This window comes from Chaetodon auriga, chromosome 15, assembly GCF_051107435.1.
Source record: "Chaetodon auriga isolate fChaAug3 chromosome 15, fChaAug3.hap1, whole genome shotgun sequence".
Lineage (NCBI taxonomy): Eukaryota > Metazoa > Chordata > Actinopteri > Chaetodontiformes > Chaetodontidae > Chaetodon > Chaetodon auriga.
In genome coordinates this window covers 17,426,256-17,440,591 of record NC_135088.1, presented here as the reverse complement: position 1 = coordinate 17,440,591, position 14,336 = coordinate 17,426,256, and the positions used below count along the sequence as shown (strand labels likewise).

At 39.9% G+C, this 14,336-nt stretch overlaps 1 protein-coding gene across 1 annotated transcript; it reads right to left on the bottom strand.

Annotated features, from left to right (window-relative positions):
* Positions 1-3,676: 3,676 nt before the first annotated feature.
* hrh2b (histamine receptor H2b) lies at positions 3,677-5,081 on the bottom strand. Its single transcript, XM_076751331.1, has 2 exons — positions 4,461-5,081; positions 3,677-4,156 (listed from the first exon to the last, which is right to left on the bottom strand). The coding sequence occupies exons 1-2, from the start codon at positions 5,079-5,081 to the stop codon at positions 3,677-3,679; spliced, it is 1,101 nt and encodes a 366-aa protein (XP_076607446.1).
* Positions 5,082-14,336: the final 9,255 nt, after the last annotated feature.

The following is a 14,336-nucleotide window of genomic DNA, read 5'->3' as shown; positions in this document are numbered from 1 at the left end:
GTGTTATTTCATGAGCTTTAGAGGTGCTGACAGATGAATTTTGTCACTTCTGGACACAGCAAGGCTACCTTTTTCCCATTGCCAGTCTGTGTGCGAAGCTAAGCTAAACAGCCAACCAGTTACAAGCTTATGTCCCAAAATCAATTACTTTTTAAATCTGTTTATGACCTAAGTGCATCCTGTTCATTGTGTCTTTAAAACTTTAGAGTCTCTAAATAGCAAAAAAAAATATGTAATGCAATCAAAGTTCACCCTTCATTCACCCGCCATGGTTATTGGTAAGATTGGAATAATGTTCTTCTTGTCCTCGCTCTTATCACCCTGAACACTGTAAACACTGTACCTACATCTATCTGATTGAATTGTCTGTGCTCCATTTACATGAATAAATAAGTGTTCACACACATCAAAACAATAATAATGCAACTATTGACACTGAGATAAAAATGCTGCTCTGTCTTTATCTTTGCGCCATAGAGATGTAACAGAGGAAATGACAATGTAGGAGTAAACAGGGATAATCACAACGAAAATAAAAGACTCAACACCTGAGATCGGTAGGTAGCGCGATCACCGGGCCTTATATAAGCAACAAGACAAGCACAATATTGGATTAGCACACTTTTGAACAATGGATGTGGTTTTATAAAACACACAATGACGCATACTGCCTGGAACCATTGTGGCTGTGTACTCTCTTAACTCAGTTTTAATATGGTTAAAAAGCACACTTTCGGTCCCATTACATACAAGAATAACTGAAGGCCATCAGATGAAGTTCTATCCCGCGGCTTGACAATCTGGTAGCAATCAGAGGTGGATGCTTCTATTTTTCACATTGTTCCTTTTGCTCTCTGTTTTTATGGGGTTGAGTCCAGGTTCAGTGGCAGCACACTGTTTGTCATCAAACATTTACAGATGCACAGAACCCAGGCTGGTAAGGTTTAAATGCGTAGCGTCTGTTCATGGATCCAACTCCATTATGAATGCATTTTAAACCAGAACTAATGAATTATGTCACAAATGTTTGTATTGTCTAAACATGCATAAAAACCTCTTTTTTGCATTAGGTATACATGTAATAGTATACTTATGATATATGATATACATTAATGATAATGTACTTATTTAATATACAAATGCATGTATGCATTTTCATGTATTTTGTTGTTTTCAAGGAAATTTCTTTGTAATTCACAATCATGATTGCGTACAAACATAATAGATAGCTGAATTGCAAGGACAGGTGTTCAAAGCTCCAGAAGCTTCTGGATGAATATAAAGAATTTCCATATTTCCTCTGATTCTGACTTGAAACAGCAAGCTGCATGTCGGGCAGTGACAGACTGATGGTGTGTAGAGCAAGAACCCAGACACATCATGAATTACTTTTCATCTTTTTGGATAATTTGATATTAGATCATCATTCATTTGTAACTAATTATTAACACATGTCAAATTTGTTAATGATCTTTCCAGTGTTTTATATTCAGTTAGGTGTCTGATTGAGAAAAGAAAAGCATCCAGACTTTCAAAGATTGAACGCAGGTCTAATAGAGGTTCACCACTAATTTTCAAATGCATCTATTATTTCGCACTGGCAGGCAAAGGCAACAAATGATTACACATTCAACCAACTTTCCAAACTCATCAAGAAGCAGCTTCCATTATTCTGACCAGCTGTTTGTACCTCAGACCTAAAATCGTCTTGGGTGGGATCAGTGTCACCGTGGCCGCCAACAGAGACTCCAGGAAGTCGCTCCGCCTTTGTAATCTTTAACTATACAGTACTGCAGCCTGTAAACATCCCATTTCTTTTTGTCTTTCCTTGATATGTGTGCATAATGCCACAGAAGCTCCTCTGAAGGATTCCACCAAGTTTCATAGAGAAGGGAGAACTCTTTTACCTCCGTGTTGCTGCACATGCGACACTCAAGCTCTCACAGACCTTTCCTGTGCTGGAGATGAACTGAACGTGACACATTTACAAAATCACTCTCTTTAGTTCAGAGGCGTCAGCTGCATTTAATGCTACCTATAAATGGTCCTGCACCTCCATTCTCACTTTTCACTCCTCTGGTACCTGATCTGAATTAGAGTTGATAATTTTTATTACTTCCATTTCATACTGTCACTGTGCAGCTGCTGGCTTGATTGCTTCCACTTTTAGACCCTATATCTGAGAATCTGAGCGTGATCTAATGCCTCCTCCTCAGCAGCGTACCCTCTTCTCCAAGGCTGAGGCAAGTCATCAATTCATCCCAATAGGGATTTCATTCCCTTTCCCTGTTTCAACCTACTCTATCAAGCTACTTCAAGCAACCATTGACAGTGCCGAGGCTTGCATTAAACTTTCATTACAGTCACTCTCAGCCTGCCTTGTCTTGTTACTGACAGGGCTTGAGAAACTGCACATTACCATTGATTGTCTTCATTAAAATTCATCATTAAAAGTAAGCAATAAAGTGAACACAATACTAGTATTCCTTTTACAGTGCAGTATCTGCAGTATGCTGTATTGATAGAGGATGCAAAATTGCATTTGATTAAATGAGTTCAGAAAGTAATAACTAAATACATAAAAACATGTGTCAGCCTGCCTTTGAATGCCTTTGAATTGTTTTGATACATTATTGTCATCACTATAAATGATCAATCAATTAATAAAATGGATTAAAATGAACCAAATAGTACTTGGTATCACATCTATCAGTGTCCTTTCTTTAGGATTTTTCATCTCAAAGTTGTTTTTCACAATTTGTCAAGCAGTCCCCATTTCCGTTCCTCATCTCCTACTGCTGGGCGACGATGGCTGCAGTGTCAAGATATTTTCACTGTTGATGCTGATGTCCATGCATGTGAAAAACTCCCAGCAACATATTCCATACATACATTACAGCAGCAACGTTGTCATGATAATTTCATGGGTATTATTATGATGCAGTGCATGTGCAGTAGAAGTCTTGAAAGTATGTCAGACTTGTTAGGAGACTTCTGTGACTTCTTTAACAGCAGCTGGTCCTCATCATAACTCAGAGGTTAGACTGTGTTGCTGGTGTGCACAGAAAATAAAAATGCGCTCTTTAGATATATTTTGTCTGGATGTCTTGCTGAGTTGCAGCTAATTGGTTGAAACATCCAGAAAGTCATTAAGGTCGAACATACACATACATATCAAATCATCTTGCTGGTCACTTATTCACTTTCATTGGCGGGGCTGAAGTGAGACAAAATAAACAATTTGCAAACTTTTAACCACCCGTGTCTCCGTGCAGCTCGCCGGCAAACTTACTGAGTCATCCATTCATTCCACTCAGCTCTGCTCTGGTTACTCTTTATTTTGAATGCCACTGGTGTATGACTTTTACATGGGTCTAATAAACAGACATCTCAGAGGTGTGGATTTCATTGATTGTAAAGTTGATGTGATCAAAAAACCAATGGGCACCCATTATTTAAAGGCATGGCCTTTGTGTACTACACTTGTATCCACTAACAAACAAGTTATGTACATTCATGGTGTTGGTGTTGTTGTATCCTCTTTGGCACTAAGCATCAAACTGATACAGTAAATGGTTAGCTAATCTGGTACTGTGAGTAGTGGAGCAGGTTTTTAATTGACAGTGTTTTGCTGCCAGTCCACAGTCCAGTGGTGGAACAACAGATCCATGGCGTTTCAGCTTAGCTCATCAGGAACACCATTTCTCTCGTGCAGGGTGAGGCTCTTCCCCTCACTTTCTTTTTTAACTGTGTCTATGTGTTTCTCAGACTGTCGGGGAACCCTTTGTCTGTTAGTAAAGGTCAATCGTTTATGCACAGACACAAGACTAAACTGCAGCTTTCTGCGTGACAGTCCTCTGCAGCGAAGCAGCTCTGCATAGGCCCTGCGGAAATCCCTGTTGAAGGCCGGATACAGGATGGGGTTCAGAGCTGAGTTAAAATAGCCCAACCACAGGACCACAGAGTGGAGCGTATTAGGGGGGTTTGTCTTTTCCTTCATGCCCATGCAGGTGAAGAAGGTGAAGTAAGGGAACCAACAGACGACAAAAGCCCCCAGTACGGCTGCCAGGGTCACTGTAGCTTTGTGCTCTCGGGCGATGGCTGCAGTTGATGCTGAGCGTGCAAATGATGGAGTGGCTGCACGAATACGCCGCACCTGCAAGAGTGGTTAAGAAAAGGTTAGAGAGCCAGTGGAAATGGAATATGAGATGAGCTCACTCACTGCTCTGATGATAAGAGATTTAATTCAGCAATACATTACAATTGTATATGACTCGATTACAATGTCTGTTGCAAATGTTAGTTTCCACACAAAATGCAAATCACTTACATTAACTCATATTTTGTCTTGATTGCCAAAATAGCAGCCTCAGACACGTGCAAAAAGTAATGCATGCCTTAAGTTATGACCTTTTATATCCCACCCCAGCATGTTTTACAAAATGAAAATGAACACTGACCTGTTCTCGTGCCACTCTGAATATGCAAAGATACATTCCACACATAAGCAGCAGAGGCAGGTAAAATGAGCCAAAGGCATAAATAAGAACATAGTTGTTATTCCATTCAAACTGGCAGTAACGTCCCTCCTTGTCCTCGTCCCCCATGCCCCAGTCCAAGTGCTGCACCCTGTAGTCTGCTGTGTTCCAGCCCAAGTGGATGGGCACAAAGGACACAGCCAGTGACAAGGCCCAGATGGCGATCATGGCCAGTGTCACCCTTGGAGGGGTAACCCTCCGGGAGTAGCTAAGGGGAGCTGAAATGGCGAGGAATCGGTCCACACTGATGGCCAGAAGGGTCAGGATGGAGGATGTACACAGTAAGACATCCAGAGAGATGTAGATATTACACAGGGCTCCTCCAAGGGGCCACTTTCCGCTGCGCAGCTCCACAGTGGCAGACAGAGGCAGCACCAGCAGGGCGAGCAGGAGATCTGTCACTGCCAGCGACACCACGAAGCAGTTAGCAATGCGCCAAAGTCGGCGGCTGAGCCCTACAGCCAAACACACCAGCACGTTCCCACCAATGGTCAGGATAATGAACGACACCAGGAACAGCCAGAGGACAGCGGTGGAGACCATGGTGACCTCCTCCTCAGGCACTGGGTCACTGAAACAGGGCCGCTGTTGGTATCTCAGCAGGAAAATGTTTAAACAGGCTCATCCACTTATCTCTAAAATGTCTCAACTACAGCCAGTTCACTTTTCCATCTGACAACCTGTTCCATGGCTCCTGTGCACAAAGGTAATCAAGTTCAGAGATAGATCACAGAGTGGAAAGCCCTTCCCAGCCATCTCGTCTGTGCCACTGCTGCTGGACTCTGAAGTTAACACTTCCCTGGTGAAGAACAAGAACAATGGTTACTTGAAAATTCAAACTGGTCACTGAGAAAATGACTTAAATAGAGCTGACAGAGCTGATCGCACTAAGTGTGGCTAAATACGACAGATTAATCCTGAATGGAGACCTGAAAATCCACATCAACAAAAAGATATGGAGCTTATGAATTTACTGGACAGCTCTGAACTTACGTCTGACCATCACTGTGTTAATCTTGACAAAGACTAAAAGGGAATTTGTAGGGCTGAAGAGAGATTTAGTAATATTATGAGACCGTTTGAGTCACACAGCTACGGCTGCTCTTTAAATGACATTTGTGACCATTTCAAAAATAGCACGTCATCTGCTTTAAATGCTGTTGTTCCACTAAAGGTTGAAAGAGGACGACTGACAGAATCTCCCCAAGGTTAAACAGCAGCAGTGTTAATGAGAGGAAGAGAAAACTGGGCTCACACTTCACTGTAATATATTCAAAGACACCATGACTGTCTAGAACAAAGCAATACGTCTGGCAAGAAAGGATTACTTTTCCCAGATTATTACAGAGAATGCTGGGAACTCTATTGACCAGCTTCTCAGCTCCGCCCCCACCCGCCCACAGTTCTCTGCATCAAACTGTGAATCGCATCGTTCTTCAATAACAAAACAAGCTCAATCAGAGCCAGCTTTGCTGCTGATGTGAACACAGATGAGCTCAATAAACCCTGTAAAAAAAGATGTAACCATGGGAAAATCCACCTGTGTTAGATTAGCTGCACTCTGCAGGTCTGTCAGTGAGTCCAACTCATCCACCTCATGTGCTGTGCATTTTTAAAGCAGGTGTTTGACAGTGTGTCAATCTGCAAACAGGCATCTTCCCCAATGTGTTTAAAACAGCTGTTGGTCCATTACTGTTCCCACTATACATGCTGCCACGTGGTGACGTCATTAGAGAGCGCAATGACTGTTTACATAGTTACACAGATGGTGCACAGCTGTACATCTGTGCTGAACTAGATGATGCTGCAGCTATAGACTCCATTACTAACTGTCTCTTGGCCATAAATAAATGGATGAGCAATAATTTCTTGAAGTTAAACGAGGACAAAACTGAAATACTACTAGTCGTCTCTCAAACAAAGAGAGAAATGGTGTTTAATGAACTGGGGAAATGAACTCCCTGGATTAAATCTGAGGTTATATGTCTTGGTGTTATCCTAGACTCGGATCTTAGCTTCAAATCCCACATCAACAAGGTGACTAAACTTCATTTTTTTCACCTTAGAAACACAACTACTACACAACCATTTTTAAATCAACTTCTTTTAGAGCTTCATCCTAATAGACAGATTTTTATCCCTCTTCTACTCTATTTTTACCTAGATTTTTATATTTTATGATGTGGTTTTATGACCATATTTTATTTCTCTTTTCATCATCTCCATCTTATTTTACATTCATTTTTTTTTTTTTTTAATCTGTTTTCATGTCCATTTTCATGTGTTCTCACTTGGTGCATGTGATTTCTTTCTTGCAAAGCACTTTGAGCTGCAATTCCTGTATGAAAGGTGCTCTACAAATGAAGTTTGTTATGATTATTATTATTATTGCAAGACTTGGAGACATAGCTTTTTGTTACAGTGTTCCACAAGAAAATACATCCACATTTAATGGCAGAATCAGGGATAAAGTAAGCATGTTTATGCAGGGTAGAGGGTTGGCGTGTAGCCTAGGTGGTGTCATGTGTAGTTCAGCTGTCTCTATGGTCCTTGCTTCTCTTTGGGGATTTCATTCTAATCTGCCCACCTCTGGTTTGGAGGTACGCACATACACATATCAATGAAACAAGTAATGGACGTGGATGATTAACAGCAGACACACAGATAAAGAGAATGTGCCTTTGTATAAACATACAGTACGTCGAGGGCCCCTGGAAACAGGAACATTTACTACCGAGAGTAAGCATTTGCTAAAGCGTGGGCTGTGCTATATTGTGCATCACTGTCAGGCTAATTCAAGACAAGATCTTAAAAACAATCATAAAACATTCAGTCACAGTCTAAGGAGTAAAGTCAACAAATCCAGGCTCTCCAAAAATATTCCTGTGGATCCAACCACGACCTTATGCTCTTTTTTTTTTTTTTAAATTATTTTTTTAACGTATTTTAAGACATTTTATGGACTACTTTTAGAATGTTAAAGACACGCAAACATCTTCACTCAAGCATTTTTATCTTTTCAAAACGGCAAGACAGCCGAGTATTCACCTATATATAGATGAGTAAAATATGACCCATCATCAGACTTTTTTTTGTCAGGCACTCGCTCAGAGCTCCAGCTGTCCTGCCTCACAAGGAAGCTTTGCTATCAGAAAACATCCTAAAATCACTTGTCTTTTTTTTACATACACAACCTCAAAGAGCAGCTTCCCAATTCCGCTGTTTTACAGTTTGCTCTGGCAGTGTACATGTTTGATCAGTGTCTGAATGTTTGATCATTTGTCACCTGCTTCCTTATTATAGTCCCTCCGATGTATTCCCATAAAAAATAGATGACGTTTGGCACGGACCAATAGTTCTAAATTTCCCTAATTAAGGTTTGATGATTATGAGGTGGAGGCAACGGCAGACCGATCGTGACAGTAGATGGTACATTATTTAAGAGAGGTAATTAAGATGCTTTAATCATATGTGGTCACCATTAATTCTATTCTAATGATTTTATTTTTAAAACTAAGTGTCATGAAACTTAAAGAACACGTGAGTTTATTTTAGCATCTTCAAACTTTGAAACGGGCAAAAATATGACTGAGCCTGTATTATTCAAGTCAAATCATGACATCACGGCCGCATCCATATAAGCTCTGTCGCTGTTTGACAGAGTTGACCCCAAACTCTGACCCCTCTGATCTCAGTGTGACCTCTCTCTAACATCATCAGAAAAATGTAACACTCCTGTTGTGGCTGTTTTTCTCATACAAGTCCCGTATGTCCATCAGGACCTGATCCCACCTGAGCTAACCTCTCTATCCAAACATGGTTCCAGAAACACAGTGACACATAAGCAATATTGGATAGAAGATGGTGAACACAGATAACAGGTGCCTCCAACTTTATGACTCCACATTGTACAAGACAAACTGCTTCCTCATTCATGTTTAAGATATCAATTAAATCTTTTTACTTACAGATAAAATTCTCCTGAAAAGCTGTTAGAATTGAACATGAGCTCATTGTAGTAAAGATGTCAATACAGTGACAATAGTGTCTTAAAGTTTCATGCTTCACATGAGATAATGTTTTTAAAGCAAATATCAATTCATTAATTAATAACACATTTGTACATATAAGTACAAATGTGTGTGTACAATAGTTCAATAGCTCATCAGCTCAAGCGAAGCGCTTACCTGATGTTTTCTCCGGCTTAATTCAGTTTTAAGAAGCCATTGTTTCAGCTGTACCTGGCCATTCAGAGAATCCAGGATTTTAGGGTTTTTAATAATGTCAATAGATTCCCCTCAGGGATAAACATCTCTTGTTTCCATGGTGACTTTGTTTGCTCAGCACTGACGGAGTTTAGATGGAGCTGTGTCCCTGGTCAGCCTGCTGCTCACATTTGGTGCCACAAGAATCAAGCTTTACTGGGCGTAAATAGTCAGAGAGAGGCAGAAAGCTGTGCTCAGGGAGGATTTAATACAAAACTCAAATGAAAGCAAATGATCCATGTTTGTCTCCGCTTTCAGCTTGCCTCGTTGTTGATGTACCACAAGACTAAAGTAACAGGTGAAACACTATATTACACAATGAAAGCACAGATCATTTAATAATTCATTGCGGAATTTCCTGTTTGCCAGTCTAAGAGAGGTGGCAAAAAATGAGCCTCAAATTTTCCTCACGTGAGAAGAATAAGCCATAAAACACATATTCTGAAATCAACAGACATTACTGCACAGTAATGTCGAGAAAAGCCTGGTACAGATTGTACACCGTGCGTGTATCTGACCAAGTGTAAACTTAGGTCACATGCTGTACTCATGCTGAGTGTCATGCATCTGCTCCACACAACAAATGATCTAATCTGTTACATCATTTTCATCATTACAGTTGTATTTAGAAGCTGTTAATGTATAATGAGTGCATCTGCACACAAACGTGGGCATTATAGAACAAATTAAGTCTAGCTGTTGAGGTAGATGAGTCAACAGTGTGTGATAACAATGTGGGGAAACACAACCCAGAATGACACACGGTGGGCCAACAATATAGATATATAATTTAACAACATGTGGAAAGTGACACCACTAAAAACGGCAGCATAGGAAGTCCTTTGGCAATTTGCCAAACACACTACCAAGGAGAAGTTATATGATTTGTGTGCAGTGTGTGCGTATCCTTGCCTTGTCCTCGTGTACTGAGCTTCTTTTCAGCCACAAACTGAAGAAAGGACACTTTTGTCCTCATTACTTTGTCCGGGATGTGTTGATTCCATTAAGCTGGCCGGTAACGTCTTTTCAGAAACATAAACTTAATTGCTTTGTGGCTCACTTGGAACAACTCCCACATGGTTGCTAATAATCACATCAACCGGCTACACTGTCATATTTGCCCTAAATCCTCAATGACTGAAAGACGTCAGCAAGAGTTGAGATTGAGGCAATGTGATTTAAGTGTAACTTAAACAAACTACAGCCATATTAAAAATAAAAAATCTGAATTGGCAATGAATGTATAGTTATCAGTATATTTTAAGACTGTGTACATGTATCTGCACAAATATCACTCTTTCAGTAATGACTACTAGACATAATGAAAATAAAAAATAAGCAAAAAATAGCCAAAAAAAAAAAAAAAAAAAAAAGAGACTACAACTACGCAGAGCAAATCATGTAAAACCACAAGCTAACTCAAAGGTGCAATAATGTTCAAATGACGGTACACCAGAGAAAAACATATAGCTTAACTTGGGAAAAGAGAAGATATGTACTTATGGTTTGGACCAAACCACCCAAAATGCTCACTAATGCCATGTGAATGTGTAACAAGAGCAAAGGAGACACAAATGAATCACTAAGAAACACAGAAACACACTCTTAACCGTCTTAACACCAAACATCACTTCACGCATGAAGCTTCATCTTTGTGGCTGTGAGTTTCAAAATGCAGAGTCTGAGCACCTTCAATGTGATTTCTCCACACAAGAGTCTAAATAAAGTTTTATCAAATTATGTGGACTCACCTCATATGGTTTGTCTCAAATGTCGGTCAGATCCCAACCTGCTACCCAGATCATGAACACTCTCCTCTGCTTCCTTGATCCTGCTTGAGTGTAAACTTATCTCTCTCTCTCTCTCTCTGTCTCTGTCTCTCTCTCTCTCTCTGTCTCTCTCTCTCTCTCTCTCTCTCTCTCTCTCCCCCTCTCTGTTCTCATAGACATGTGTAGAAAGACACATGCAAGCTACACAGGAACTTTAACTTCTGTTGCTTTCATGCGTCATTTGCTCATGACAAACAAATTTCATTTCAGAATGGACTATTTTCCATTTCAGCTATCACAACAGATTTATATTGCATTTTGCAAATAAAGATTTTTAATGACCACCTACTATTGCATCATCATGTATTTTGCTTATGCAACATGCAGTAAGTGCATGGTTAAAGTGATTAAAGAATGGGACAGGATGAGCCATGCTTTACTCACTTAAGAAAGGTAATGAGTTATGTGATGTTTCCAGTGATACACTATGCAGTTATATATTGTAAGTCAGGATGTTGATGTCACTGGTCGTCAATAGATTTGACGATATTTCTGCAGAAACTGCCCCATAAAGGTTCAGCATGTGGAGAAGAAATGTTAAGCACTTTTTTTTTTTTTTGTTAGGATTTTAGATATAGACAACACAGATGGAACAGACAGACATGCAATCACAAGATAATCATTGAAATTTTAGTGACACCTTAACTCAGTGATGGTGAGTCTGCAGCCACGCTAGCGGCTCTGTGAGGCTGCTGTTGGGAACAGTGCTAAATGCTAACGTCAGCATGGCAACATGCTGATATTTATTTTTTTATTTGGTTTGATGTAAAGTGAAAGCATCACTAAAGTGTAACTAATTACAATTCATGTTGAATGTCAGTATCAAATCTAAATTCAATTGATCCATTAGCTACACAGAGATATGTAGTGATATTTCAGTCTGGACCAAAGTGGTGACAGTCACTGTCATCCTATGCTGCTAGTATGGCTATAACACACAGGAAATCATTTCTCTCTGTATACTTATCATTGGTCTGCTGGTTTGTGTAATTTCAAATGAGTCATCCTGTGAGTCTGTAGTTAGTTAGCTATGCAATGACCTTCCTCAATCACAAAAACATTGTGTTACGTTGGTGTAAAAAAGACATATTCCATCACAGCTTGAGTGCTTTCAAAAGAAGAAGAAAATATCATCTGACTGATGCTTCAACATGCTGTCCCATTATGTTACACAGCATCAAGTCTGATTGAGATCACACCTCTTATCCCATGTGTCCTCATCACAGTAACATAAGGGGCTCTTCCAAAATGTGCTGTCACATGACAATATGAATTAATGGTTTCGCTGAAACAAGGTGTGGCTCATGTTTCTCAGCAGCCAAAATCACACCTCTTGCCTCCACAGGAAAACAGGTTAACAATTAAAGCAAGTCTGAATAATCATGCAGGCTAAAGAGATTGATCAATAACACGAGTAACTGGGAGGCCAAGTCACTCAGTCTTACTACAGTCTGTGCTGATGTGGTAGAGTCACCAAAAACTCCCCTCCAGGCAGTTTAAGTATATCTGGCACCGCAGTCACATCCAAAGTAGCCACATACGTTTAGTGCATTGCTATCAAGTTTCTTTAGTTCATTAGACTAAAGAAATGAAAGGGTTAAATAGATTATGGACAGAGAGATCAGTGTGGATGTCGATAGGAATATTAATATCCTCAATCCAAAAGGGAGCCATAAAATAATGCACTGAGGAAGGAGGAGAAGGCCTGAGAATCACACAGGCTGGTAGGACTATTTGTTCAGCTGAAAATAGCAGTGAGCTATGTTTCAAGAGTGAGCAGCTCAACAGGAGAAACAGAGACAGATTTCTCAAGTCAAGAACAACTTAAGCATTTAAGCACTTAAGGGAAGAGGGCTGCTGTTTATTGTTGCTCTAAATAAGTGAAGTAATTTGAGCTATTTGGATGCACCAGTAAAGCAAAGCCAGAGAATTGTGAGAATATTGAATTGCAAAATGAATTACATACAAAAAAGAAGAAAAAAGAACCATATTTTGTATTATCCCATTCTTTACAGCTGGATCGCCATGTTATCAGGGACGCCACTTCTTTCAGCTTTCTTTGTTTGAGTCAAGGTGAAAGTCTACTCGCTCAGGTTTATTCAAGGTATGTTACCTCCAGCAAGAGACTCACAACCAACAGACGCAACACAGTGGCAACTATTAAACCACAAAAAGATAAAAAGTCAGATCAGAAATAAAATTTGATTATTCTAATATGAATATAAGTTGGGTGTTGATACCTGAAACAGCTACAGAATGCGTCGTCTTCATCATGAAGCTGTGGCTGTCTTCAGTGTTTCTGTTCAGCTTGAACATGCATCATAGAAGCTCTGCAATTACATCACGCACTCGAAATGTAACAACACATCAAGCCTTCTCATCTTTATTTGTTATTATAGGTTCTTTGGTGACTGGCTGAAAAAAAAAAAAACAACACTTTGACTCTTTTCTTCCTCCTGCTGGACACAAACAGGTAGTGAACGGTGAACTGGATGTGTTTCCATGCTGAACTTGGTTGGTGGTCAAATGTAACTAAAACCATAGTACACTTTTACTTCTTACTCTTCTGTGTCTATTTAGCAACTACGGTATAGTTACTCATTTTCAAATGAGGATTTTACATACAAACACATGATTCTCTGAGAAAACATGTTAATAGATTAAATCCCAATCAGAATATAAAAGACATTTTAGCTCTACAATGACAACATAATCTAATAGTATTATGTAATGCATCTTTGATATTATATTAATTATTTCCTCGGGGGAGCATTCTCAGTGCTTAAATATGAGGACGGTATTGTGCAGTTGCATGCTTCTATAAGTGTCTGTATACTTTATATACGGGTGATGAATGTGTTTATGTGTTGTTCAGGAGAGCAGACTGATTTAGACTCTTCTGGCCGTGCAATATGATTCTCCTCGGCCATTAGGAATTAGAAAGGCCTTCCAGCTGTGTTCTCTGTCAATCATCCTCATTCACACCAGTGTGCTAACAAGATGTGAGAGAGCCTGAAGTGATGTTTCTGACTAACAAGCTTTTTCTCACTGTTTCAAGGCGCTGGGCTGACCTGCTTCGTGTTGCTGCACTCCCAAATCCAGACTTTTCTTCTATCATCAAAGCTGTCCTCTAAATCAAATTTAAAAAAAGACTGGTTCTGGCTGAAATACCTCAACTATTGGATGGATATTCAAGGTCTCTGGGGGATAGGAAGGAACTTTGGCGATCTCCTCATTTTTCATCTATTTCAGTTATTCAGTGAAATATCTTCACATCTGTGAGATGGACTGGCACCAAAACCTTGTACACACATTCATGGTTTCCAGATGATGTATCCTAAAGTATCTGGTTGTCCCATGATTTCTCCTCTACACCACCGCTGGGTAACGTTTTGGTTAGCAGTGTCTGCACATTGTTGCGATGGATTGCTATGAAACGACATTCATGTTTCCCCTAGGATGAATCCTGCTCGCCGTGGTGATCCCCTGACTTTTCCTTTCGTCTCATCATGAGTTTCACATTTTTGTTTTTTATTGATATACCTCAACAGTCATCGGCTGGATTGCCATGCAGTTTGGTACATAAAATTTAATGTAATGCCATCAAAAGAGATACCCGAACAGTGTTGCACTCATAGAACAAAAACGGAGAGCTGAAGAGACAAGTCCAAACACTGGCTCCGTCCTCACCTCCACACAGCTGA

Excerpts from the sequence above, each read along its gene's own strand:
- hrh2b (XM_076751331.1), bottom strand. The coding sequence starts at position 5,081 with ATGGTCTCCACCGCTGTCCTCTGGCTGTTCCTGGTGTCGTTCATTATC. Across the intron at positions 4,157-4,460 it reads TCAGAGTGGCACGAGAACAG|GTGCGGCGTATTCGTGCAGC; the intron begins GTCAGTGTTCAT and ends CCACTCTTGCAG.